General features: G+C 57.0%; 1 protein-coding gene across 6 annotated transcripts in view; it reads right to left on the minus strand.

Moving 5' to 3' along the window:
• The window catches only part of AGAP3 (ArfGAP with GTPase domain, ankyrin repeat and PH domain 3), a 148,956-nt gene that overhangs the window by 60,997 nt on the left and 60,279 nt on the right, over positions 1-27,680 (minus strand). For 4 of the 6 annotated variants that reach the window (XM_059819157.1, XM_059819156.1, XM_059819158.1 and 1 more), the window contains exons 3-9: positions 26,060-26,147; positions 25,784-25,869; positions 25,307-25,448; positions 22,983-23,117; positions 14,942-15,069; positions 5,445-5,600; positions 1,291-1,383 (exon numbers count right to left, since the gene is read on the minus strand). In XM_059819157.1, coding sequence (XP_059675140.1) covers positions 1,291-1,383; positions 5,445-5,600; positions 14,942-15,069; positions 22,983-23,117; positions 25,307-25,448; positions 25,784-25,869; positions 26,060-26,147 — 828 coding nt within the window. Of the gene's footprint in view, positions 1-1,290; positions 1,384-1,829; positions 2,826-5,444; positions 5,601-14,941; positions 15,070-22,982; positions 23,118-25,306; positions 25,449-25,783; positions 25,870-26,059; positions 26,148-27,680 lie in introns of those variants that run through there. The other 2 variants (XM_059819159.1, XM_059819160.1) reach the window with 2 other exon arrangements.

A 27,680-nucleotide genomic window follows, 5' to 3' on the forward strand; every position in this document is an offset into this window, starting at 1 on the left:
CAGCTGATATGCCCCTTCCCGCCGGGGCTGGGCAAACCTTTGGCACTCTGGAAGCAGAGCCCCCACGTGCGAGACCCCACAGCCCCTGCGCTGGTGCCCAGCATTGCTTCCCCTGCCACTGCTCCCCTCCGGCCCCAGAGCACGCTGCCCTCCCAAACACAGCCCTCCTTCCAGCGCTGTTCCACTGCACTCCCGCGTCAGCGGCACTGACAACAGCTCTTGCAAACCTTTTACAGTACTACTACATGGACTGGAAAGGGCAGGAAGCTTTGGGAGCTCCAGCAGCAAGCAGGGTCTCTCTCTTTTGACCCACCGCCCCATTCCTCAGTCAGCCTGGCCTCACCGAGTCCTTCCCAGGGATCTGTTTCCCCAGTGAATACTCAGCACGGAACAGTACCAGGGAGACAGTACATGGTTGGGACGCAGAGTCTGCCCTCCCGCCCCACTGCCCAATGCTCCTGAGACACAGAGATGTAACCGGCCCCGTGCAGAGCAGCTCAGCACCGGCAGCGTGCAAGCAGATGGGGCAGAGAGAGGCCAGCTGGACCCATCGGAAGAAAAATGGATTCACAACCGGGGGCACAGAGTGCAAGGCAGAGGCACAGCCAGGTGCTGCAAAGCAGTGTACGGATGAGCCTTGCCAGCACTGCATGGAAATCCTGGTGGAAACACCATCCAGCCAATCCATACCACTTGGCTTGCTCGGACATCACCCATCGCTGCTTTGCAGCCGATGGACACGGGGGCAGGTATCGCTCAGGGTTCCCTGGAAGCCAGGAGGCAGGAGCTGACCGCACTGCTGCCGGGCCAAGTGGCAGTCTCCCTCTGATTCATGGCAGCTCGCGGAGTGCGCAGGGTGCTCGCTGCTCTTTGCCGCTGCCCGTTATGAGGAGAGCCTCTCTGTCCTGCCTGAGGGCAGCTGGGCTGGCGCGGAGCAGGAGCAGGAGCAGGAGCAGGAGCAGGAGCAGGCGCGGTGAGGCGCGGGGCGCTGCGGGGGGCTGCAGCCGGGGGTCGGGAGCGGGTGCGGATGCCCTCTGCCGGAACCGCTCTGCCAGCCGGCCGGAGCAGCCCCCGCCCCGCGCCCAGCACCCCCGGCACAGCGCTCCTGGGGTCCGGGCGGGCGTGCAGCCCCCCAGGGCGCTCGGTCGGCCAGGCCCGGGGGCACCCAGCCCCTCCGCGCTCTCCCGTGCCTGGTGCCGGGCGAAGGCACCCGAGCCCACACCGTAAAGCCGCGAGGGCCCTCCCCAGGGAGCCTGCTCTCACAGAGGGGTGAAGGGAGGAGGATCGAACCTGCTTCATGGGAATGGCCCGCCCGCTGCCGATACTGTCCGCTTTACACTCCGGCACCTTCTTCTCCCGCTCCGGGTCCGCGCCCTTTCGAGACTGGAAGAGAAGAGACACAGGTCCGTTAGAGACAGGGCAGAGGAGATGGGAACGCACGGCCCCACCGTCCCCAGCGGGCTGCCGGACCAGAGCAGACCAGACCAGACCGCTCTCCCCCAGGCCAGGTCTCCCAGCGCATGGAGCAGCCAGCGTCTCACCCGTCCCCTCTAGGGACACTCCAGCCCCAGCCTCCCCACCCCCTGTCCCGGCAAGCTGTCCTCTCCCCCCACAACTGCAGGCAGAGCTGTCCTCCTAGCAGAACGGGGCTACCTCTGACCCCCCTCCCGCGGGGGCACACAGGACGTGGCGACAGACAGAAATGGCATGGGATGCAGGTGGAGCATGGATGGAAGCAGGAGAGGCTAAGGCAGTGAAGGAACTCACACCTCTACTAATCCAACAGATTTATTCTGTTAACACACTTGCACCATACAAAGTAGCACAGGTCACCGGGCAGAGATACCAGCCCCTTACAAAAGAGCATGGACAATAAATATCTATCACACGTCTAGAGAGCTGAGAGCAAGACCCGCCAGCCCCCGAGGGAGGCTGCGGTGAGAGCAAACTCCAATAAATACAATATGAAATATACAGTCTGTTGAGCAGAACTCATTCAAAGTGCTTAGGACAGAGGAAAATATCAAGTCATACACGGCATGGAGCACAATCAATACATTCAGAATCACAACAATGGCAGAAGGGCAGCGGCAGCGTCTCTCTGGAGCGTCCTACACACCCCCTCAGTCCGGGAGCGCCCCATGTGCTTTGGATCAGAAAGGGACGTGAGCCCCACGCGCCTGGGACACCGATTCACTTGCTTTTGGGCCCAGAACAAAACAAAGAGATTGAAAGAGAAGAAAACTAAAGAGACACAGATGGCTGCTCTGCTGCGAGGAGGAAGAGGAGGAGGAGCAGGAGTCCATGCAGGCTGCAGGAGGTGCAGTAGGGAGGAAGGAGCTGAGTGCTAGCGGCAGGCGCTAACAGCAGCTCCCGCAGGCAGCAGCAAAGCGTCTTTTGGCCCATCCAGCTCCACTCGCTGCTGTCGCCCGGTCCCGGTGGGTCTGCAGGTCTTCCCATCCCATGAGGGTCGTCCGCCTGGCATCCCCGAGCATGGAAAGTGCCTAGACAGCATCCAGCAGGCCCAGAAATGTCCCAGCTTAAAGTGCAGGCGCAGGCCGTCTCAGCGCTTCCTAGACTTTACATTGGGGGGATTTAAAAGGCTCCTGCGTGTCTCCGAGGGGGGGACCCATGCTGGCTGGAGGGCGGGCGAGCCTCTAATCTTAGATCAATCCCAGTGCCCATCCCTTATCCGGCCCTGGAGAGGCAATGAAAAGTGAGAGAATTTGTACAGAGGTGCCGTGTGTAACCACCTGGATCTTCTAATTTGGAAGGAGTTGGAAAGGCCTTTTTGTTGATGAAAAGTTGGAAACAGTGGCACATATCTGCAAATATCGAAAGAATAAAGAGTTTGGCAAGTTATACTCAGAACACGGACACGAGTCTGTCAGCGATGGGCGCCAGCGGACAGGCAGACAGACAGGCCACGGAGCGAGGCGCCGGCGGCAGCAGCAGTTGGGGTTTGGGCTCCGGCTAGCGGGGACGGGGTGGGCGCCTCTCGGGCAGAGTCTGTCTCCACCTGGCGGTCTCCGGCACGCAGACCCCCGCCTCTGCGGCGGCGGGCGCGATCCGGCGTGGGGAGCAGGAGGGGAGCAGGAGGGGAGCGAGAGCAGGAGAGGAGGAGGAGGAGGAGGAGGAGGAGGAGGAGGAGGAGAGGAGGAGGAGGAGGACTGGACGCCAAGGAGCCAGGCACAGCTCGGGACTGGGGCTGCAGCTGCTCCCGGAGCCGAGCGGAGCACGGCCCTGCCCAGCGCCGGACCTCGGAGAGGCCCGTGCCCACCTGGGGGACCCCGTGGCGACGGGGGCTGCTGGCTACACCTACGCTGCCTGCCTGGGAAAAGCTAGCGGCAGAAAACCAGCCTTCCCTTCCCTTCCCTACTCTTCCTGGCCCTGTCCCACCGTGGGAGGAGGTGTCAGGAGCTGCTGCTGCTGCCACGACCAAATGGGGTGAAGACGTCAACGTGAGCCATGTATGTGCCCCAGCACAAGAGCAAGCAAGTGAGCGTGAGCCCCAGCCCCACGGCGAGTGAGCGCGAGCCCGGATGAGCACAGGTGAGCCCCACAGCGAGTGAGCAAGCTTGAGCCCAGAATGAGCGAGCAAGTGAGAGCCCTAGACGGATGATGACGTCCACAGCAAATAAGCGTAAGCCCCACAGCAAGCCGCCCTCCTCCTCCCGCCATGAGCGCGTGCCCACACCAGGTGAGCTGAGCATGGGGCTCTAGGAGGAGCGAGAGAGCGTGAACATGAGCTGACGGCGAGTCCAAAACCCGTCGGCGCGCAGGCGAGCAGAAGGATGGGTGGCAGTGCATGAGCGCCCACGTGCACTGGTGCACAGCAGCAAGCATGAGCACGAGAAACGGCGGGGAGGGAGGAGAAGCATCCATCAGCACTGAAGTGCAACAGTAAGCATGACCATCAACAACAGGAGACCTACAGGGCATCTTCAGGGAGGCGTGAGCACACAGAGGAGGGGAGGGCTAGTAAGGAAACAACCATGCGTCAGGAGCAGTGGATCCGCTGCACAGGGCGGTGTGTGCTGGGAGGAGGAGGTTGGCGGGGCACAGCCTACCTGCCAGGCAGCACAGGCGGCGGGGCGAGCGCGTGCGCTGGGGAGGGGCTGGGAACCCGTGCACACGGAGAACTGGGAGGGGATGAGATGCAAACGGTGGGGAGCGCACGGAGCATTCAGGGCATCAGAGCGGATGCTTCCAGGGTGTCAGAAGCTGGGGAGGATGGGTACACTCCCAGCACGAGGAGTCGGGGGAGTCTGGGATGCCAATAGTGCAGTGAGAGGGACGGGGCACGGGACATTGTGCATTTATGTGGTCTGGGTCCAGAGCAATGGCGGCTGTTCACACAGGGTAACACGGTGCAACACGTACAAGGACTGTGCGGTGGCCGGTTCCACAGACAGCAGACACGGGTGTACTGAGCAATGGTGGCTGGAAAGCACATTTTGATGGGGAGGAGGAGAGAGGACTGAGCCCAGCACGTTTACAGGGGCACCAGGGGGAAAGGAGCACATTTACGTGGGGAACAGAGGCTATCTACGCTAGACACAGGGACTGGGAGTACGTGTGCGCTAACAGCAAGGGGAAACTCGTGGGCTGCGCTAACAGCGAGCGTAAGTGTGTGGGCAGGACTGTGTGCACGCTGCGTGGACGGGTGCCTGCATGGTGTGAGAGCGTGCTGAGAGGCAGGCTGCGACTCAGCCAGCAGAGATAACAGCCGCAGGCGTTCCCTGCACCACCTGGGGCCCACGGCTTCGCTGGCTCCCTAAGCCTCCCCTCCCTCCCCGCCCCACAGCAGTTTCCAGGCGCACTGCTCAAGTCACACAGACGCGGGGTTTTGGGTGCTGGAGCGAGTGGGGGCCAGTGCCACGCGCTGGGCTCTGCACAGCACCAGCTGGCACCAAACAAGGAGGCCCAGTTGCCAGGGGCTTGGTGCCACGCTCGGGGGGGACAGGGCCCCAAGGAGAGGAACCGCAGAGGTCACTGGTGCTGTGCACGCACAAAGTGCAGCTCTCCCCTGTAAAGATCAGGGGGGTCTGCTCACACACACACATGCACGCGCACATACCCCATGCACACTCCTACGTGTGCAAGGAATGGCTTGCTCTCAGGCGCTCCCCCACGCACGCGCACACACACAACCTCCCAAACACACACCCCAGGAGCAGCTCTCAGCACCACGGTCCCTACACACGCAGAAGGCTCCCTCCCTCCCTGCTGCACGCACACGCTCCTGCAGGGAGACCCCTCCACGCACCCACTCTGCATCCCCTGCCACCCGTCCCTCCCTGGCCAGCACAGCAAGGTTCACCTAGAGACTAGTGCACGGAAGCCTGTGGGGCCAGACTGCTGCGGATCCGCTCCCTTCCCCTCTCCTTGCGTGACCCTCAGAAAACTCATCCCAAAGCTCCTCCGACCCCAGGGTCACTTACCGTGAATATGTTGGAGCGCCGCTTCGACTGCTTGCGGATGGGGGTGGGTGTGTTGGAGGCAGCAATGGTCTCAATCCGCAGCTCCCGCTGGCTGATGCTGGGTGTGGAGGGCACAGAGGAGGAGTAGTCACTGAAGGCTCCTCCACCATTGGTAGCCTAGGGCAGAACGAGAATGGACAGTCAGACGGAGACAGGCAGCTGCCCCGGGCCACGATCGAGGAAACACCTTCCACCTACGCAGCCTCCTGCACTGGGGACAAGGAAGTGCAGCACAGGACTGGGACAGGGGAGACATCCTACGCCAGGCACTGCTCCTGCCCAACGGGGGATCTTGGGAAAGCTGTTTCCCTTCTTTCTGCTTTAGTTTTTCCACTGGTAAAATGTTAAAATTCTGAAACTGACAGTGAAGGACAGCAAATGGACAGAGAGACGTGAAAGCTGGCTGTCGGCCGGCAGCCAGGGAAGCCCTTCCAGACAAAGGTCTGGAGCAAAGGCACGGAAGCAGCAATGAACCATGCAGCCCTGAAGAGCAGCAACTGGCTCTCTTCTCAGAGGGGCATGGCTGGGGATACTTCAGCGTGCTCCCTCTCCAATTCACAGGACCGGTGCAGCTATCTCTCCCTCTCCAGTGTCCTGAAGCACGGGGTGCCACAAACCAAGCTCACGCTCCATGTAAAACACATCTCTGCCACTGGATTGAGGTCTACCCAAGCAGACCCCAAGGGTGGCACACACCTCTTGTGCCTGTGGACCACCATGGCCTTGGCTGCAGTGGCCCATGTCTGCGAACATGTGGGACAACACGCTGTGTCTTCACTAACAACTCGCTCGACTTCAGGGAGAGGGGAAGATCCAACCGTGCAGTTTGTGGAACCATCTCAGTGATACTTTTCTTTCAGACAAGTAGCTGCTCACTCCCATTCTGCTCACGTAAGCTGTGCGGGCAACGACCTGGAAATGAGCTTACAAGAGGTCCCAAGGAGCAACACCTGCACAAAAGCATTTCAGAGCTGCAGCCCAGGACGTCTTACTACGATGAGGCACGTGGCAGCCTGAGCTCTCGTTGGCAGTTCTGCTGATCTTTGAACAGTATTTCCAACGTACATTGAAGAATCTGCCCCCAGAAGGCTAGGAGAGCCGTGGCACCCCTTGCAGGGAGCAGCCCGACTCCTCAGCAGCATCCAACCGCCCTGGGACTTCCTCCACTCCCACCTACTGCTTAGAGCAGAAAGTGCAAGCACATGTGGGATGAGGATCTGCCAGAGGTGCTCAGTGAGAAAACACCCGCTGCGCCCGGCGGGATCTGAGCCTTATTCTGAGACAAGCGGTTAAGAAATGTTAGAAGCATGAAAGAGGCTGTGCGGGCAGAGCAGCCACCACGACCCGCAGCCCGGTCTCCTAGAAAGCATGCAACTTTCACTCAAGCTATGGACCGTCTCATCTCTGATGAGAGAGAGGGAACAAGACACACAAGAGAGAACTTCTTTTAAGAGAGGAAAGAGCCGTCCAAGAATCAGCCCAACTTCTTCCTCTCTGAGGCAGAGCAAGGGACTTCTGACCGAGGGCAGCTAGGTGTGCTGCAGGGAAATCCTGCTCCGGAAGGACTCAGATGGACCTCCTTCACATCCGCGTTCGGGGAGCTGACAGCTGCTTCTGGGGAGTTACAGTGCCCCTACTTGCCAGGGCTACCCCCGGCTCCGGCACAGCTCCACAACAGCCTGCCTGCAGCATGGTATCTGCTGCCTGAAGTCACAGCAAAACACCCTTCCACAGCAGGGAGGTGAAGCCCACGGGGAGGCACGCTGCCCTGACAAAACGTCCTTGAAGGCCACTGTCTCCAGGTGGGTCTGGAAGACCCTAACCCCATGCTGGAGACAGGGCAGCACCAAGCAACAGATCCTCTGCAGCCTGCCCAGCTCTCTGACGGCTCAGAGGGCAAAGGGAGCCTCGTCCCGAAAGGGACTCACCGGGCTGAGCTCCTACCTGCCGCCAGCCCGGCGGCATGCGCGGCTCCAACCGAGGAGCTGGAGCCATGCGGCTGCTCTGTGGCTTTCAGGAGAGCCCTGCTGTGAGCAGGCGGCCTCCCTGCAAGTGTGGGTCTCGGACTGTCCCAAGCCTGTCAGAGACAGGAAAGCTTCGGGCACCCCGAAACGCAGAACGAGTGGGAAACTGGTCTGCTCGTACTTCTCTGCGTGTAAAAGAGGCCAAGCACTCTGTCCGGAGAAGTGAATGTCGCCAGGGAGTTTCTCCGGAGGCTGTCCAGCTGACGAACCCTGCGCTCAACGAGGGAGTTCTGCTGTCATGTCCCAGGGGAGGAGGGACCACCAGGGACATGGAGAAGCAAACCAACATGCCGCCCTGCCAGTGACTTCTGAACCATTAACAGAGACAGCTCCTGCAAACCATGGATTCAACCCTGCATGAAGAAGTGTTCTCCACACGCCGTGAGGAAGGCACAGATGCAGAAAGCTAGGGCTACCAAGTCAAAGAGAATTTGCTGAGACAGCTCAAGTTTAGGATCAGGCATAACAATGTCTGTACAATCAGTATTTAACTGATGCATAATGTGTGAACTATATATAAAAAAAGAAAAAGATTCAGAGTGTGAGGGAAGAGATGGCCGATGCTGCAACACAGAGAACCTGCTACCCAGGAGGGTGAGCCAGGGAAGGCTGCCAGGGGTCCGGAAACCACTCCGAGGTACTCTCCTGGCTAAGCTCTGGATATTTCGGTACCCTTGTCAGCACATTTAGGAAGCTATGACTGTGGGAAGGATTCAGTTCAGAAGAGGCTGTGGAGTCTGAGCTCCTGCCATAGCAGCTGGGACAAACCCTACGGATGTTAGGTGACGGATGCTAAAGCTCCTAGGAAGAAATCTTGCTAAATTGTGGTTTATATTTTACATACTCCCTGTAACCTTGTTTCTAGTTTTTGCCTGGCCAGAATAATTTTCCTTAGCCCGTAAGTTTGCCTACTGTTGGAGACAAGTCAAGGTTACCGTCTTTCTTGAGCAACAAAGGACACAAGCATTTGAGCCTGCTGGTGTCCCACCCAAACCTCAGGAAAGGCACCGGGGCTGAAGGATGTCTCGCACCAAGCTACAACGGCTAGTGTGAGGGCTGGTACCATCCCTTGAGTTTGGGGGCAGAGCAGAAATTCCCCCAAAGGCAGACAGCAGTGCAGCCTCTGGCTACGCAGGGAATCCTGAGCCACCGCACCGCTCAGCCAAAGCAAACTGCTCCAAGACTTCAGCAGGGATCCAGGGACCCAGAAAAAGTCGCAGGGATGTGGAGAACCCTGACAAGATGACAGGTCTGGGCAAATACCTCATTTTTCCTCCTGGCAGCTACTTTGCTGATCCACCTGAACAACCACCTGTGGTCGCTATGGAAATCTAAGACCACAGTGGAAGCTGAAAACTTAGTAAAACACATGCAGGACAAATCCGTCCCATTAGTGTGTAATGGGTGGGTATCATGAACTTCAAAGAATATCGATAGTGCCGTAGGGTGCCTGAGCAGGGAAGGACTCAGATGAAGTTAAGATCTAGTAACTCTCGGCATAAAAAGGCACAAGGCAGAACAAGGAGGGAAATTTGGGAAGGGCTCTGAACGGAAGAGTGCAAACGAACAGAGCCACCGACTCAGCATCTGCACCGGAACAGGGAAGAAGCCAGAGGAGAGGACAGACCGTGAAATGGAGGGCATCGTGAGCTGAGTGGGTTAGGGGGCACGGGCTTCCCCGAGGAAATGCAAACACCCGTTGCTTCAGCTGCCGCAGCACACGTGCTGACTGAACCCTGCTGCAACGTGCTGCGGCAGGCAGGGAAGCGCTCGTTACCGAGCACAGGTGAGCTGCAGTTTGTGTTTCAGTTCACTTGCAAACTTTAGTTTTCCACCTCTTTCATCTGCTCTCTTACTAAAGTCTCGGTAAATGCACTTCCCAGTGTCAGCAAAGAGCCCGTGCAGGACCGCAGAGCAAGGCCATCAGAGTGAAGCCGTGACACTGGGCAGCCCCACGCCAGGAGGGCAGCTGCGCAGGGCCGGGCACGGCCGGGCACCCAGGCAGCGCGGTGGGGCCTGGCAGCGGCTCCCAAGGCCCGGGGGACTACGCAGTTCACTCCACCAGCCTGCGAGGCTCGGCGTGGGGTGCCTGTGTCACCTCCTGCCAGCTGCTGGGAACGAGTTCCCTGGCAGAAAGACAAACTTCCATCCCACAGCAAACAGGCAACTGTGATTCATCCTACAGCCTGGGGTACGCCTAACGGCATCTCTGAATCCCTGAGGAAGGATGGAGAAAGGGGTAGCAACAGTAAGGAAATCAGGTGGAATAACTCTGCGTGTACTGCAAGCATCCACCGGCCCGAGAAACTCCCACCCACACCCTGCAGGCAAGGGGCAGGCAGCTGCCGGATGGAGCCGGGTGGAAGTCAAGGCCAAGCCAAGGAACAGGGCTCCCAAACCCATCTAACCTGCTCACCCAGTGCCAGGGGAGGGCAGGAGGCAGGAGGGAAGAGCCCACACCAGCAGGCAAGCAAGAGCTTTCCTTGGGAGCTGCAGGGCCCCGAGGTGTCTGTTCAAACGGGTGCAGATCCACATCCTACGAGCCGCTGGGAAGGCCCGAAGGACGGACGATCCCGGCGTCCCCAAGGGAGCGCACAGGACTCCCGAGACCATCCCTGCTCCTGCCACGCCAGAGGACCAGGGAGATGCTGGACGTGGTGCTCAGAGTCACAGACCTGACGAGCGCATCTGGCGCGCTCGTGAGTGCTGCTGGAAAACCCTGACCACAGCCGAGCTGTTACTACGGCTCCATTCCTCTCTGCCTTGACGGGAGCAGCGTCCTCTGAGGCACCAGGCACCGCTGCGGAATAAAAGCAAAAAACCCCAACATTCCCAAAGACAGAAATGAAACCAGGGCCTTTGGCTGGTTCAAGAAGTGTTTCATGAATAGGATCATCCACTGTGCAAGGACACCAAAACACCTCACACGGCACCGTTGTCACAGCGCCCTGCCAATTTGGGAACCTGGCACAGCCACGGAGGTTTGGAAACTGGCCACCGCCTCACACCTAGGAGAAGAAAGTCCTCAAGACAGATGGGTGACAAAATCACCAGGGTCCTCTGGGGTCTCTGCTCTACCAGTAATTGCAATGGCCTGGCCAGATTATCAGGACACCAGACAAGCAACGGCCATTTCCAAAAAAGTTAGTTTGGCTCAACTAGTATAGCATCAAACTACTTCCAGAGAAGGTGTCCGCAGAACTAGGACAAGAGACAGGGCTGGCTCCCAGCTCCTGCTTGCTGTAAGCAACTCTGCTTGTTCCCATTCAACACTTGTTCCCCTTTCCAGAAGACAAATGCCTTCTTCACTGACAGCTCCAGAAGACAGAGCTGTCCCTGCCTGGATGGGCCAGGACAGGCACCGAGCGGAACATCCTCCTCATCTCAGACGGCACCACCATCTCTCTGGGCACAAAGCTATGAAGGGAAGCAGACCTCCACCGTAGCTACTGGCAGAAGGGAAGAGTGACGATCCAGGAGGAAGGGAACGCCGTTGCTAACGGCCCTCAGAAAGGCAGCCGGCTAAGGGGAACGAAACGCTGCTGGAGATGCCGTAACTGCCTGGAAGGGACAGAGCAACGCTGCCGCCGCACACGGCCAGCAGCTGCAGGCAGCACCTCTCCACACCCAAGACCCGGCCCTGTGAGGACAGAGCAGTGTACAGACTCCCAGGGGCTCCTCCTGGCCAAGCACACACAGATGCCAGTCCCGCTGTTCCCACAAGTGGTACTGAGAAGAAAGAGATCCTTCTGTCCCAGTGCGTGTGTCTTGCCTGCGTACACCAATACCTAGCTATGGTACAAGGCAGACAAAAGCTCCTAATTGTATTTTTTGTCTGGCTTCTTTCCATCTCATCTCCATGTTAAACGCTGCGTTCCCAAACCCTTCCTTGAGATCCTTTTCCCTGTGCCAGTTCCTGCTCTCTTACTTGCGAAGGCAAGTAAGAAACCTTGGCGAGAGCCCCATACCCTCAGGTAGGAAAAGAGAGGACGTGGCACTACTCTGCAAAGACCTTGTCACTCTCTAGTTCGTCCTTCCTGACACCGTACAGTCTGTCCACCTCCCCCCAGAGCTGCCCCACAAGGCATCGCAGTGCCAGGAGCAGAGGACACCTCCCAGGAGCGAGGCCACCGTCACTGAGTCCCACGAGAGGCTCCGGCACTTCTGCTGCCCAGAGCCGGAGAGCAGCGCCCAGCAGGACTCGAGCTGTCTGCACCCAGCTCTCTCCTGTGTCAGGGACAGTCGCTCCAGCTCCTGCAGGAGACCATACCCTTCGGTGTGCCACCACCATCACAGCGCACTCCTGAGCAGCGGTTCCGGGCTCCTTTGCATCCCTGCTGCAGTAACTGCCTGGTCGCTGTGCTCGCTACTGGATGTGTGTCCTCCCGCATGGGCAGCAAGCCCGACTGCACCAGAGTGCGTGGGCTGCTCTGCCCAGGTCCGTGTAAGAAACATCAGGAATCAGTGAACCTGTGTTTCTCAAAGCCGGTTGGATTTTCTCTGAGGACAGTGGGAAGCAGTTCCAGAACCACATTCCTGAGCCCAAGTGAGAATGGGGAAATACTTCACAGCACTTTACGATCACTCACCAGTTCCATTACTTCATGCTCTATTTTTAGGAGAAGTTCTTTTTGTAATGGAAGAGAGATGTGTAAAGACCACGGCGAAGATTGCTGCAGCAGGTCACTGGGAACCGAAAGGGTTTGGGGTTGAGCCACAGAAGACCCAGGGAACAGAAATTAACTTTGATCCTCACTGTGGCGTCCAGATTTGCTGAGCGCAGGAGGGACACAGAGTTAGACGGGCACACAGCATGCACGGAGGAGGGAGGACAGAGGGAGGAAGCTCCAGAAGGACATGGCCTATCATTATTGCTGACACTGCTACAACCCAGGCAATCAATAAGTATTTCCTGCTTAGAAAGGCCTCACAGTTAGCTGCAATGTCCTGTTAGCTGCATGCTGCATTACTTCCCTTGAACAGCTCTGGTTTCCCACCAGAACTACCTAGGTCCCTCCGGCAAAGCCCCGGGAGCACAGCACGGTACTGGGAGCAAAGGTCCTGTCTCAAAGCCAAGGAGCCAGCCTTCACCTCCACACAGACGTCGTCTGCAAACCGGGCTGAAAGGTACTCTGCGGGAGGGAAAGGGAAGCAGGGAGGTTTCTGAGCAAAAACCTCTAACAAAGCTCATGACACGCAGTTAGAAACCTCTTCCGATGCCCCAACTTTGCTTCCCCGTGACCAGTCTTAAATCCACCCCCTTTGTTCTAGCACCTTCTTTTCTTAAAAGGTTCTTTCCTTTCACAGCTGCGTATTTTAGAGGTCAGGGTTGGTCCATTTCAGCCTTCACTTTCCTCAGCTAAACAAGCCAAGTGCTTAACTTCCTCTTGCGTCAGGGTCTCTTTTCCCTCCCACTCGCTTTTCGCTGTTCCTACCCCGGTTTCAGTGCATACTTACAGGAGCGACTGGTATCCCCACAGCCCTCACACAGGGAACACATTTTTAGCTTCACTACAAACCTGTTGCCCCGCACAGCAAGCGCCATTAGTACAGATTCGTTAAGACCCTTTTCTCATACTTCGGACATTGAAGAAAATACTGCACAAGTGTTCAGCTCCTCCCTGAGGAACACTGCCTTTGGCCGTCTTCCGCCCCGCTCCCCCTTTCAGCACACGTTGCCCCTCCTTCCCAACCAGTCTTTGACTGTTCACAATTTGTCTGCTAATAAAACGCTCAAATTAGCAGATACACTCAAATCTGCGTTTTCCCTGGACTTTGCTCTCCACCTTGGATGCCTCCTATTCAACTTCCCAAAAAGCAGCCCTAGCCAGACGTTCTGCAGGGCATGGTATGGCTGTGCATGTTTTACAAGCAGCTGTGCTCACTCTGCTTGCGTCCCGAGCTGGCTGGACACAAACAAGCTCTGATCAGAAAGCTACGTAGCTTCATCAGGGAGCTCTAGCTGTCAGCAGGGCTCAGCCTGTTCGCTTGCACACAGAGACTTCATCCGAACTTGCTGGTGTCCCTGGTTGACCTGGAGCACCAGGCAGTTGGCACAGGTCTCTGCAAAAATCTGTACACACCTACCCGTAGCCCAGCTTTAGAAGCCTATACAGTCAGGTATAAACTTCTCCTGGGTATTTAGAAATTACGTAAGGGTCCAACCAGTGGCTGCAAACAGTACTCGTGTTCGTACAGGAACAATCTCCCCTGTGGTGGTGCACCAGAAGTCCTCTCGGGGCTGAGAGCTCAGATACACCCTAAGGTTCAAAGCGTCCCCTTATAAAAAGAGTGTCAGTCTGGTGGAATTTCTTTTGCTAAACTTGCTTTGCATTTTCTTCCGGTTTACATGCTCCTCTGAGTCCTTAGCTACTCTGTTCCTCAAAAACCATTTCAAGCACTGCTCACTGCTGGGGCAGCCGAGGGGCTCACAGCTGCTCCAGCTCTGCTGCCTCCCCTCTTTCATAAACCCAGCTGCTACACTTGCTGATCCTCAGTCCGACAGCACCGCGCCAGACAGACAGATTTCCCAAAGCCCTTGCTACAGATCCTGTGATTTCATACACCAGGTGCTTCAGAGCTGGGAATCTGTTGGCTTGACTGCCCCTGAGGAGCAGCAGAGCCCAGTATTTCACCTGCCCCATCAGAGAGCCAGCTCAGCATTTGTGTGGGTGCTGGGAACTGCGGCAAAGCCCGAATGCAATTAGGCAGCTGCCCAAAGGATCTCCTCCACCAGCCACTCGCCGTGGCAGCCTGCTTTGGTTTCTGATCTGCCCCCCCTGTGTCAGTTCTGCTGCTCCAGAGTCACAGAACAAACACCTCCAGCTTCACCACCCTCCCGGCACGGAGACCCTGGCAGCCCCTGCCAAGTTAACGCTGTGCCAGCAGAACAGCACAGAGTCCTTCCTCTGCCAGAGGGGAGGAGAACCTCCCCCTCCTCTGTGCTACTCCTTCAATTCGCCACTGAATTCGCCCCTCCACAAACACATCCCCTAAGAAGCCCACCTGTATATGCCTGGAAGACCATCAGCTTCCTGCTTCCAGGGGCAGCAGGACCGGGGCAGCTGTGTCCACCCAGGCTCGCCTGCCTGGCCAGGGCAGCCGAGCCGAGCCCCCTTTCACAGGTCTCATCCCGCTCTGCCCAGGAGCTTCCCTGCAGACTGCTCAGGGCTCTGCCGCCAGCGTCTGTAGAACCACACCGCAATCTTTGGAGACCAATGGTTTAGACACGAAGCTTGACCTCAGGGCAAGCACCAAGCTGTTCTGGGCTACGGACAGAAGCTCCGGGGTGACCACCACTCTGCTCTTTCCAAAAGCTATGCCAGGGCTGTAGCGAGAGTCTGAAGCTAGGCTAAACACGCTGTGTAGTGAGTGACCTGAGGAGGTGTGGAGAAGCATGTGGGGTCCCTGGCTTTCCCTGTTCCCATTTCCCACCTGGTTGATGTGAACAGAAGGAATGGAGGCCGCAGAGACAGACGAATGGCTGGGTGAATTGGGCAGGGACTTGCAGGGACCGATGGAAAGCTGCTGTTTCTTCCGTAGAGCCACCACCTTCTGAGCCACTGGAAGAAGGGAGAAAGGGACAGGGTCAGAGTCCAGAAAGCAACTTTCCCCACCCACAGATTTCTGGAGTGCTTCAGTGAGACCCAAACCCTTTGTCTGACTGATGCCAACGTCTGGGGCTCAAACCGCGCCACCCTGTATTAACAGGGAGGATTTCTGCAGAACACCCAGCCTCGCAATCCCCATGGCCTGCCGCTGCCACGCAACCCAGCTGCAAGGGACAGCGTCTGCCCGTGGCTGTTCCAGCAGGCAGCAGGGCAGGCTTCCCACGCTGCTCACGCAGAGTCCCCGAAGGCCATTCGCCCTCTTGGGTCTCACGCGGAGCAGTGACTTGTTGTGGACACCAAGGAGTCACCCAGAGCCCTGGGCTGCTGCAGAAGAATCCCTGGGCAGCCAGAGTCACTTCTCAGTCACCCCCTCACAGCAGCCACAGGAGCCAGTTACTGAACTGAATAGCCTGGGCAATGCCACCTCCATCAGCCTGGGCCCTTGTAACCCTCACGGTCTCCAGGTGTTCGAAAAATTAACATGAGGAACAACTTGCCCAGTTCCTGTGACCTCACTGCCTGATGCCAACAGCCCAAAATTGCATTTCAACCTTCCCAATCTCCTACCTTTTCTGGAAATAAACATCTTGACCAAAGAGCATGACAGCAAACAAGCTGGGCTGTTGGGGAATTCAGGAGAACACATTGCCACTGCTCGTTTTCTCTTGCACACTGGCTGGGTACCCCCACCATCACAGAAGGAGGAACGTTTCAGCTGAACACGACTGAAGGCATCGGGAACATCACACATCCAACCCAGCATGTCTCGTATCGTGAACCCTTGCAATAAAGGAGCTGCCACATTCCCCCTCCAGAAAGATCGATGACGTTGCACCACACGTGTGGTGTGACCGAACCCATTTGGAAAAGTCAGATGTCAACAGCAACTACAAAATCCTGCCACCTCCCAGCTGCACTGCCACGTCCCCTACAGAGACAGATGAAGGCCTATTGGGCCACTGCTGCTACCTGCTCATCTGATAAAGCTGGAAGCCTGTCCAGATTCCCAAGCTAAATATTAGTCCCATAAATAGCAGGAACCCCTCCTACACCCACCAAACAGACCATATCAACCTGTTGTTTTTCCTGCTCTCCTCCCCTCCATCCTCTCCTCTGGCCAGCTTCATCCACTGTTCACTGCGTAAACCATCTCTCCTTCAAACACTGGCCAGGCACACTGCGAGCTCAGGCACCCCAGCTCTGCAACACCCCGTGTGTTGGCTGCCCGGGAAAAGCAATACGAGGGACTGGCAATGCTACCGGGATGGACATGTCCTCTGCTGACCCCCCCCAGGACCCCGCAGCCTCTGATACACAACGGCTTTAACCTAGGCAGGTCGAACCACAGCCCGGCTGACACACCGCGTGGTGTTCGGCTGTCTCAGAATCACACAGAATCACAGAATCACTACGGTTGGAAAAGACCTGTAAGATCAAGTCCAACCATCAACCCAACACACCATGCCCACTAAACCACGTCCCGCAGCGCCACGTCCACACGTTCCTTGAACACCTCCAGGGATGGTGACTCCACCACCTCCCTGGGCAGCCTGTTCCTGTCTCCATGGAGAAGACAGCCTGGGAGGAGACGTGGAAAATGGGGCAGGTCTGACAGAGGGGAAATTCAAACACCTGCGTCAGAGGAGCAGTTAGGGAAGGAAGAACTCAGAAATTACCCAGCAGAGAGTAAGACGGGTGAGACCTCTTCTACCACGCAAGCCTGCAGGGCTCATTCTTTGTGGTGTTAAAGTGATAATGAAAACTACCCGGCCAGATCCCAGACCAGACAGCTTCTCCGGCTCCGTGGAAGCACTGACTTCAGGAGAGCAGCACCCATGTACAGCAGCTGACAGCCTGCCAGCGGGACCAGCCACATCCCCACGGTCTCAGAGGGCGAGTTCATCAGCGCAAAGCAGAATTCCCATGACAGGCCACATGGTACCTAGGAAGCATTTTCAGGGATGCCACGACAGGCAGAAAGCCACTTCGCTCAACAGCAACATCTGAGCACCCACAGCAGAAGTCAGACAGTTCCAGAAACCTTACGCAGAGCCGAGTCCAAACTAGATCGGACATGGCAGGAGAAGGGACGTCCTGCATGGCCACAGAGAAAGCCTTTTCACTTTCCAGGGCAGAGGGCTTTATGCTGTTCAGGACAGCTTCCCAGAGCTTCACTGGAGAAGGCAGGTTCAAGGCAGGAGGTTTCTCAATATCCAGAATACAAGTAGGTCAAATTTTAGAGGAAGAGGCAAGGTGAGAATGGTCTCTTGAAAGAGGGAGGTTGAGAAGACCACCAGTGGGAAAAAGAGAGGAGGCCAGAAAGGGTTCAGAAGAACTCGTCAGCAACTGCTGTCCTGGGCAAAGAGCCTGGCAAAGGCTCTGCCTTGTCACTCACACGTTAGTGGTAACAAAGGAATTAATCATGAGGCCAGCAAGACCACACCGGTGGTGATAAAAATCTCACCAACCCTTAACCGAGGCGTCTTGAGGCAGCCTTCGCGCTTCTGCTTGCCAGGCAGAGGTTCCTCCTCTTCTTGAACATCAGCCAAACTTTTTCAAGGATAATTTCTGTCATCCTCTAAGCCAGCGTCTGGGATCATTTGCTTATCATGATTTCTTTGGTTGCTACAGGCAGCTCTGTGATGTATAACCAACGAGCCCTGCCCTGGCCACAGAACCTCTGTCCAGGTACGTTTGTTTGCCAGATGTCACATACCGTGCTCCTGTGCATATTAGCACTTGAGCATCACACGGTATTTAAAAGCATACCACAGCACTCTGTTCTAGATGTTCTGCAGAAATCCTTGGTGATGCACCAAGGACCCTACAGAAAACACCTCGGGGAGAGGGGTGGCACCTGATGGAGTCGCAGGGCCTCGCACACTCCCCTGGGCACAAACTCTCGGCCTCTCCGTTGAAATGCTCCTGCCAAACCATCCCTCAGAAGCATCACTCACTGCCCTGGAAGACATGGCGATGCTGTCGATCACCCCGACAGCCAGGAACAAACCAGCTCACACCCGAGCAGGAGGGGAACCTGCTGCCCAGCTGACCCACTCAGGATGCAGAAACCCGAACAACCCCCCGGGCAGGAGAGCCAGAACCACCCCTGGGCTTTCAAGCTGAAGTCACGTCTGCAGCCCTGCGGCTGAGGAGGAACGATGGAGAGCAATGCCACCCCCACGTCAGCAGCCGGTTCTGGCGGGCCACAGAGAAGGCTGCCTCGCACTGCCGCCTGTCCTCTCCGATGCTCAGGGCCAGTGGGAGGGGAGGAGCGCTCACCCTGGACCTGCCGCAGAGGTGAAGCTAGAGAAGCCACCCACAGCACCGGGCAGCGTGGCTGCTGTCCCTCCTGCGCCCGTCCAGGATTGGGCCTGGGTCACTCCTCCTCTTCAGGAACAACGCCGAGATAATGAGTGCCAAGGGGCTCTCGACAATTTGCTCTCTAACCTTTGCTTTGTACAGAAATATTCTTAAAACGAAGCCCAAGAGCTGAAGCACCCCCACACCAATGCCTTCTTGCTGTTGTCCTGGCATCCTCTAAACTTTAGGAGATTTCTGCATACAGGAGCTCTGCGAAGGCAATTTTGAGAAGAACGCTCTTTAACCCTACCTCTCCAGAGCCAAGAAACCAGTTCAGTGCCAGCCTCCCACCTCACCGGGAGCTTTGCTGTGAGCGAGGGGAGCACACCGACCCACCCCTCAGGGCTGGCTCACCCTGCCGAAGTTCCGAAACCGCAGCGGGTGCCTGCCGGGCACTGGACGCTGCAGCACACAGCCCAGCCTGCGTCCCCTTCCTGCTTGTGCCAGGGTCATCTCCTCGCGGTATCTGAAGCCACAGGCAGACTGTCCCACCCTTCACAGAAGCAGTAACTGTGACAACATCTGGTGCTGGAAGCAACTTGGAAAGGATGAGAGAAGTGCCGTTCCCACACAGCAAACAGCGTTTCCAGGGGGACTTTTGCCAGAACACGAGAGAAACCAGCAAGGAGAAAGCTGCCCCTTTTCTGCACGCCCCGAGTCCTTTCCGCAGTGACCTCCAGAAGCCTGACTGCCTGGACAAAGCCTTCACCACTCCAAAAGATTCAACACAATTACAGTGGCATACACTATCACGTACGTGGTCTAGATCCTTGCACAACACAACCACAAACTTAGCTTCAGACCAAACAGCCGGGAACCGCTCTAGACCTGGAGGAAGGGCCTCTGCTGCACCTGCCTGAGCAGGAAGGAGGGCACCCAACAGCTGGATGGAGCCACCCAGTTCTTGGAGAACCTCTGAACAGTTGGTGACTATGCAGATCCGAGGTTCTCCTTCTTGGAGCTTCCCCATGCTCAGCAGCACCACGTGCAGACGTGGGGCGTTTGCAGAGACAGCAGCTTGGGAAGGAAGAGTGCTAGCCTCAGCCTTCAACTGAGTGCCCAGCGGCAGGACGGTCGCTCCCTCAAGCCGTCACGCTAGACCAGCACAACATTAACTTGCCGTCCAAAAAGGTCAGCGATTGCTTGTTGTTAGACAAGACAATGGCATGGAAGGGCTCTCTGGGAACGGAGATGCAGCATATGCTCTGCATAGCCTGGACAAGCAAGCAAACCTTTGCAGTGAAAGCAAAGACCGCAGCTTAGAGAAGCCTTCCTCTTTCTGCTGTGGAAAATGGACATCTTCCCCTGCCTGCGTGGGGCAGGCCTACACGATCCAGGCTGAGCAACTTGTGTTGGAGAAATCATATAAAGACGAGGTCTGGCTGGTAACTGGATCGCCACGCGGGGCAAGCTCCTCACACAATCCATGACTGCCAGCACTCCCCCAGATGCCGAACCAGATGCATCAGGACCCACCAGTGCTCACTGGGAAAAGCCGCTCACCCACTCTGAAAACAACTCATCCCGTCAAGTCAGCTTCTCCTGAAACCGGATCCTGGAAGTCCCTGGATAGTTCTCAGATGTCTGTGGCCAACGTGTTGGGCTCAGCTCTCCTCAGCTCCTCGCCAGCACCTCCTGGCCCCTTCTTTCCCTCCCCACAGCTTTGCTCAGGAGCATCTGTGCGCTCCTGCAGTTGAGCAGGCAGGTGAGAGCACTGAGGACCTGAGATTTACTCCAGATCTCCTACGAGATGGTGGGTCCCTCTGCTCCATTTGCAGCTCCCAGTTATCACACTGCTTTCTCCAGAGCTCTGAGCAGCGCGCTCAGCAAGGGCGCCGATACCGGCAAAACTGCACCAGCAGGCATGTGGCACCGCACGGCACGCAGAGGCAGCCTACCGCAGGAAATATGGCACGCGACAGGGAACCGCAGCAACGCAGACAGCTCCTGCGTACACAGACTCAAAGGCCAGAAGGATCTCTCCATCTTCCAGGCTGACTTTTGTATACTGCCAGCCATTACGCTTCACCCAGCCTATACTGCACCAGCCACCAGGGAATGCGGCCAGACTCTTCCACAAAGGGACTTGGTCTGGATTTGGAGAAAGTACAAGAGGTGCAGAATACAGCACTTCCCTATGCATTTCTTCCAACAGTTAATGAAAAGAGGGCTACTAATAAAATAAAGCAAATATTTTTCAAAATTTTAATTCAACTAGCTTTGACTTCTAGCATTAACTCTCTGCTAACCTGCAGAGTCTCAGTATCTGTGATTTTCTCCCCATGTAGACAGGTACGCAAATACTTTTATATTATAATCAAGTCACCCCTCAGTCTTCTTTCTGATTTATTCAATCGATAACCTCTTCAGTGTTCCACTATCAGGTATTTTTTTTGTAGCCTTTGATTAGTTTTTGTAGCTATTTTTTTAAAATCTTCTCGGTTTCTCTGTGTCCTTTTGAAGTGCTGACACCCGAGTTTGACAACAGTCCAGCAACGGTTCTCCTGCTGTCCTGTACAAAGGCAAGAATCCCTCCAGACTTCCGCTCGGTGCTCCCCTGCTTATTCGCCCAGGACAGTATCAGCCCTCCTGGCAGGGCGGCCCACGCTCCTTGTTCCGTACAGCATCAGCATTTGCCCAGACTGACATCAGTTTTGTATGAACCGTCTCCAATTACCACACTCCTTGGGGTCTTCTGGGTTTCCTCAGCCTCACTGCTCCTCACGTGGACAAACCCGCTCCCTTGCCGCCTTCCCAACCACATGTACAGGCTGTGAATAAACCCAGACAGAAGATGAAGCACAGCACTTTGCAGGCACTCACTCCTGAGCCTTCAAGCAGCAGCTCAAGATCGACCACCAAGTTGGCTAAGCGGTGCTGGTGCTTGAAGCTGAGTCCCGGTCTCACATGGGAGCTTTCATCTCACACATCACACTGCTTAAAGTTGTGTTGTCTATGCTCCCAGGGTCAACAAAGAGAAAAAATAACCCCAGAGTACAATTCATTCCATCTTGAGATAAAAAAGGGTGAGAAGCAGCCTACCAAATAGCAGCACCTCATCCTGCACTGCCTTCCCCACCCCTTCCCAATCCCACCGGCTGCTCTTCCTCGCTGTACTGTCCTTCAGAGAAGGGACAACACAGAACCAATTTGAAGGAGTAAGCTGAACAAATTTGGTGACACACGGTGCCAAACGCTTTCCAGAAGCCAGGATCAGCCATGCACACAGCTCGCCTGCTGTCGCTCTCTCCAAACTGGCTCTGCAAACCGCTAAGTTGGTTTAGCAGATCCTCCCCGCCCAGGTCCGCCGCGGTATTCACTATCCTCAGCTATTCCCAGCTGTTCCTTCCCACCATTCCCCCGTTACTCATGAGGCGGAGGAAGAGGGGGACACTGACAAGCAACGTGCAGAAGAAAAGCAGCACTGTGACTATGATCCTCAGCCCCAGAACAGGAGATTGCTGGAAGGTCACAGACTCATGTAGGGGAAGGAGGATCACCAGCTCCAGCTCAGAGGATGAAGCACTTGAAGCCCACGACAGGCTCAGTCCTGTGCCTTGCCCTCAGCCTATCTTGCTGTGCTGCAATGAATCAAGCTGGATTTTTGCCTTCAGGCAGTCCTGCTGCACTATTATTTCCAAACCTTTTTCCATGCGCCTGTTCCACTTGCAAACACTAACAGCACAGCTCTCCTCCTTTCCAAAAGCGACTGTCCCGTCCAGCCACTCAGCTCTGCACAGACCCTTCCTCACGCATTGAACACAGATCCCCAGCTGCACTCCAGAAGACAAGGTACAGAAAGGGGACATGGGAATACGCAGTCCCATTATAGGGCAGGGTCCCAGTTTATCTGAGCAGACTGCAAACTCCTAGGACGTGGTGTAGGTTCCCTCTTCCACCTACAGCATCCCTGTCACGCAGACTCCTCTCCAAGTTTAAGCAGAAACACTCTTCAACACAGTGTTCCCACGAGGAAGAGCTGCCCCAGCTGGCCGTTCAGCTGCTGCTCCCCTACCTCTAACACCCAAAGGTTCTGCTGTGCTCCCTCCTCTCCTCCAAGAAAGGCAATCAAAACCCTCTCCGCAGCCTCACAAGTCCTCTGCAGGTTCGTTCAGACTGCTGTGCCGCACAGGCCCACCACGGGGATGCGACCAACCCCTGCAGCCTCTCTGCTCTCTGGAACGAGTGGCTACCCAGAGGACAGCCCCTGCAAGAAAGGCAGGAGAAGGGTGCTGCCCGGCCCTGCTCTGCAGTCCCTCGTGCACATCCATGTGCAGTTCAGCTACGTCCCATCCTTCCACACACACAGCACGTCCTACTCCTTGGACCTGGGCTGCACGTGTAAAGCAATGGCACTGCACACGAACGTGTGCTAAGTCCCTTGGCCTCACGGCAGCACGCCGTTCTAACCGAGAGCCGGCGCTCTGGGTAGCGTAAGCCCCCTCTCTGGGACAGCACTGCTGCCATGTCTCGCCCGGACACCCTCCACCAGCTGCAGTTACCATCCTGGAAGACTCTCTCCACGTTCAGTCCGTAGGTGGCACAGGTCTCGTAGTACGTGCAGCGCTTCAAATCGTTGGAAAGCTTCCGCGCCCGAGAATCATCAATGACCCGGGGGTTCGTGGCGCTGATGGCATCTGGAAAGCAAAGGGAGAGGAGGTTAAAAAGCAAGTGCCTGCGTCCCATCTATCCACAGGTCCCTGGGCACACTCCCTCCCTCCCTCCCTCCCTTCACACACTGAGATACCCACCTTCATAGTACACCCCCTCTCCTGTAAATGCCTTAGATTACAGTCCCACGTTTGTAGAAAAACAGATTTGTTAAATGAACCTTTTTAAATGAACCGGTTTTTAAATGAACCTTGCTCAACTCTCCTAACCATCCAGCCACCGACGGTTCTGAAGACAGAGGGCAGAAACCAGTGGGAGGTGTGGCTGGCAAGGCAAGGCAGCCCGGACGTTAGGAACGGGACACGCCACCACAGTTTCACACAACCATGTCGTGAACAGTGCAGCTGCTGAAGACAACAGGACACTCAGTGACAGCAGACAGAGCGCTGGGGGCAAAGGTGTAAACAGCCTGACCTTGGGTCCAACTACAGCCTCATCTGCATGAGGACGCAGGGTGTTTACGCGCGTTAGAAAAGACTAACGTTGCCATCTGTCAGCATGTCACTGGTCATGGCTGCTGTAAGGAGCCACTGCACTCATCTGCAAGTCCCCCTCAGCTGCAGAGTAACATGGATTTGCCAGTCTTGAGCATTTCAGGTCTCACAGCCATACCCTACAGATGAAAGAATCAGAAAGGAGAATTCATCCTCAGTTAATTGGGAAAGACAGATCTGCTAGGATGCACTCACAGTTGAGGCCTTGGTGGACAACAATAAAATATAGGCTTAATTTGTATCCCAGATGGCTGCTAAAGAGCTCGCATGTTTTGGAAAAACTGCCTTCCCAAGAGGAATCCGATTCCTTGAAGACATGCCAGGGACAAGCAGGGGCTGCAAATGAACCCTCTCAGGAGGAGTCGAAGGAGTACTGGGACTCGCATTGTAATGAAGTCCCCCTTGAACTCTCCATGATCTGCCGTATCACTCTTCCCCACTCCTGAGTCTTCACAGCACATGCCTGCAACCCCAGCCCAGTCCTGAACCAAGATCACTCAGTCCTGGCGTTAACACCACAATCTCTAAATATCAGAAGTTTAAATTTTGTTCTACGCTTAATCCGCGGTCCAGCGCAGACAGCCCTGCGACTCCCCTCCCGCTCTCACTGCCTGCCTTCCCACCCTCGGGGTTTCCTCTTCACCAGAGCGGGTCGCACCGCTCAGGAACTGGGTCCTGCCAAGACCTTCTCCCCTCGCATCCTCCGTCCCCTGCTCCCGCTCCCTGCTGTCACCCTTATGTCCAGACAACTTCTGCAGCCCCAGGCTCCCTCCTGCCTGTGCTTTACCATCTACAGGCAGGAAAGACGCTCGTTTTGGAAGAGTGGAGCTCAGATACCTGCAGCAGTGCCCTCGTAGCTGCCCCTCCCTGCCTCCCGGGCACCCGAGCAAGCCTGTCAGAGGCCAGGCTGCCTCCGACGCAAGGCAGGAATCCCAGTCAAGGGCTGCCCTCTCTCCTGGCAGCCCCTCTCCATCGGCAGCTCCTTGCCCAGGCATATCGGGGGTGCCCAGCTGGGGCTCCAGGCACAGCGTCTCAGCCTCAGCTGCGGCTTCGTGACTGTTCTCTTACGGCCTCCGTCCCAGTCCCAGCTGGCTCCAGGCCCCAGCCCTGTGGGAGACGGGGCGGAGGGCAGTTCTGGGCTGCTGCTGCTCTCCCCCGCATCCACGTGTGCTGGCAACACCTCAGGGCAGACGGTGCTGCACAGCTCAGGCCTCTTCTCGGGGTGGTGAAAGCGAGTTGCCATCCCCCCAAACCTTCCCTGCTGCAGCTTGTCCCAGAGGACGAAGGGCAACGCACCCGCAGAAAATGCTCCCACACCCAGGCCCTGACTCCTGCCTGGGCCCAGCCGCTGCCTGCAGAACCGAGGAAGGCAGGCAACGCCAGCAGGTTTGGGCATTTCAAAGAGGAACGTGGCTCCGTGAAGTAAGGCAGCTCCTTCAGGAAAGCTGAGATGGTCTGAGGAGGAATTACTCAGCTCCTCCACAGCCCTAGACTAGGGGCCTCAGAGTAACTCTGTCCTGCGTACGGCTTACAGACTGGGATGCCCCGACGCATTTGCAGGGCTAGCACCCGGCACTCTCTTGCCAGCGTAGACACGTCACCAGCACTCCTGACCGAGGCAGGGAGGATGTGGGGAGGAAACCCGGCCGCCCCGCTCTCACCCTGCGTGCCCACCAGCACCATCGGCACCTCCGCTGTGTTCCGGTAGCTGCAGAGCCGCAGGTAGTAGTTGTAGACTGTCTGGAAGCTGATCTCGTCCTCCAGGCTGAAGACAAACACCACAGCATCGACCCAGGCAGCAAACTGAGGGAGACACACCAGCCGTTACCGCCCAGACAAGTGTCCCGGAGCCCCATGCCCAGAGCCGCCAGCAAGAGCAGCCATGCGGCCGGTGCGTGGGGCGCTGCGGCCGGGGCAGCCAAGCACAGGCCCCAGCAGCACAAGGTCCCTGGCACCGCAGGGAGGCCCTGGGGTCCACAGTCACCACAGGGGTAGCCCCTCCTCAGGCCTCGCAGTCCTCACGTTCTCCCACAACCGCGCTCCCAAGAGGCAGCCGGGAAGGTCCCCCCCAGGAGCCCTCCAATCCCTCCAGCCGGACAGGGTGGGAAGGGACCGCAGGAGGTACGGGTCTCTCCTACCTGGAGTTCGGGAGGGCCCCCTTCATCTCGAATCAGCAGCAAGTAACTCTGACCGTCCACTACGATCTCCTTCTTAAATCGGCCACCTTGGGAAGACAGCAAAGCAGCAGGTCAAGTGAGGGGGGGAGCAGAGGGAAACCCCTAACGAAAGCCAGGGGAGGCTGCAGAGCCCTGCGGCAGCGGCAGACAAGGTGCAGAGACGGGGGTCCCCTTTAGAGCCGGTGAGAGGAGCGAGGACCCAGACCACCCCCCAGGCGCCCTGGGAACCAGACCTACCCTCCGGAGACTCCTCCTGCACGTAGGTGCCGGTCAGGTAGCGGTGCACAAGGGCCGACTTCCCGCTGGACAGGTTCCCCACGATGCCCTGGAACAGAGGCGCGCGTCACCCACTGCCTGCGCGCCCAGATACCTCCCTCCACACGAGGCCACCCCTGCGAGGCGAGACCACCAGTAACCAGGTGCACGCACCAGTAACCGGGTGCGTGCCAATGATGGGCAGAGACAGTCACGAGAGGGCACAGGGGCTGGCACAGCCCAGCTGGCACTCGGTGAGAAGCCTGGGGGCATTAACTGGTCTCAGTCGGGCAGAGCACAGCACGTACTGGCGCGCAGCCACCCAGACGGAGGGCGCTGAGGACCCTCGTCCTCCCCCAAACAGGCGCAGCCCCATCAGTGCCACGTTAGCTCTTCCCACAGCGCTCCTGCTCCTCCGGGGGACGCCTGCCCTCCCAAGCCACAGCCAATTCTGAAGGAAAAAAACCTCTTCTCCCAGCCCACACATCCCAAATTTTGGGGCGATGCAGTTCTTGACAGCACCTGCCAGAAGGAGAACGAGAGCAGAGACTGGCCACGCATTCGGTACAGCTGCTGCTTCCGATCCCAGCAGCAAGGCACAGCGCTTGCTCCTCGCTGCGGCAGTGCTGCTGCTGTAGCAGAGCGTACGTTTCCCGGTGGAGCGGCTGTGCTGCCTATGCAGAAAGACACCTAGCACCAACTTTTAACTGACTTGAAAAATAAAGATACCTGGCACTAATTTTTAACTGGGTTGAAACACACCGGGCGGGGGGAGTCTGGCAGTCTGGATCACCCTACAAATTTGCTCCAAAAGGAACGTAGCTGTCCCAGGATGGGTCAGCCAGACAACCCACTTTTTCCTAATGTCAGCATTTTCCCAATGATTTCAAAAACCTCCAGTGCCTAAGGGCTTGCAAGTGGGCTTGCCTGCTGATGGAAGAGCAGTCCTGGGGTAAAGGGGCGTCTTCTGCCACCCTTGCAAAAAATCTATTTCTGACTGGGCAGCTTATATCCCACAGCTATTCCCCGCATCCACAGGGACAACATAGCTCGCAGATCAGGCTCTTGCGTTACTGAGCATTCCACCTCACGCTCCTCCAGCCTCAGCTGCAGCGTTGCTCTGATGGTGCTGGAGTAGAAACGCCGGGGTGATGCAGAGGCGCCCTTCGCCCGTGCTCTTCTACCGTCTCCCGATGCCCCAGGCCTGCGGAGAGCCGCTCTCGGCCAGGAGCCAGAAGAGACGTTCCAAACTCACTCCTTACACAGGCCTGTGCACCTCAAAACCCTGGCTGGGGAAGAAGGCGGGCAAGCTCCTACCAGCCGTTCACCGTGCAGAGCCCAGGAAGCCGTCCCGGCTGAGCCCGGGTCACAGCTCACCGAATCTGGGCAACGCAACCTCCCGCTCCTTTTCCACAAAGCTTCCCAAAAAGCACCTAACGTACCTTTGGATAGTCTGACCTTACCACGGAGCTTCTCATATGTAACCCACTACTGCTTTAGGGCACCCGACGCCTCCTCCCGTGTCTAAACCACCCCCCCAGTGCTCCCACAAAGACATCCTTGGGGTGGGTGTCCAACACACCAACACCGCCATTCGGAGCAC

Source organism: Gavia stellata, chromosome 6 (genome assembly GCF_030936135.1).
Source record: "Gavia stellata isolate bGavSte3 chromosome 6, bGavSte3.hap2, whole genome shotgun sequence".
Taxonomy (NCBI): domain Eukaryota; kingdom Metazoa; phylum Chordata; class Aves; order Gaviiformes; family Gaviidae; genus Gavia; species Gavia stellata.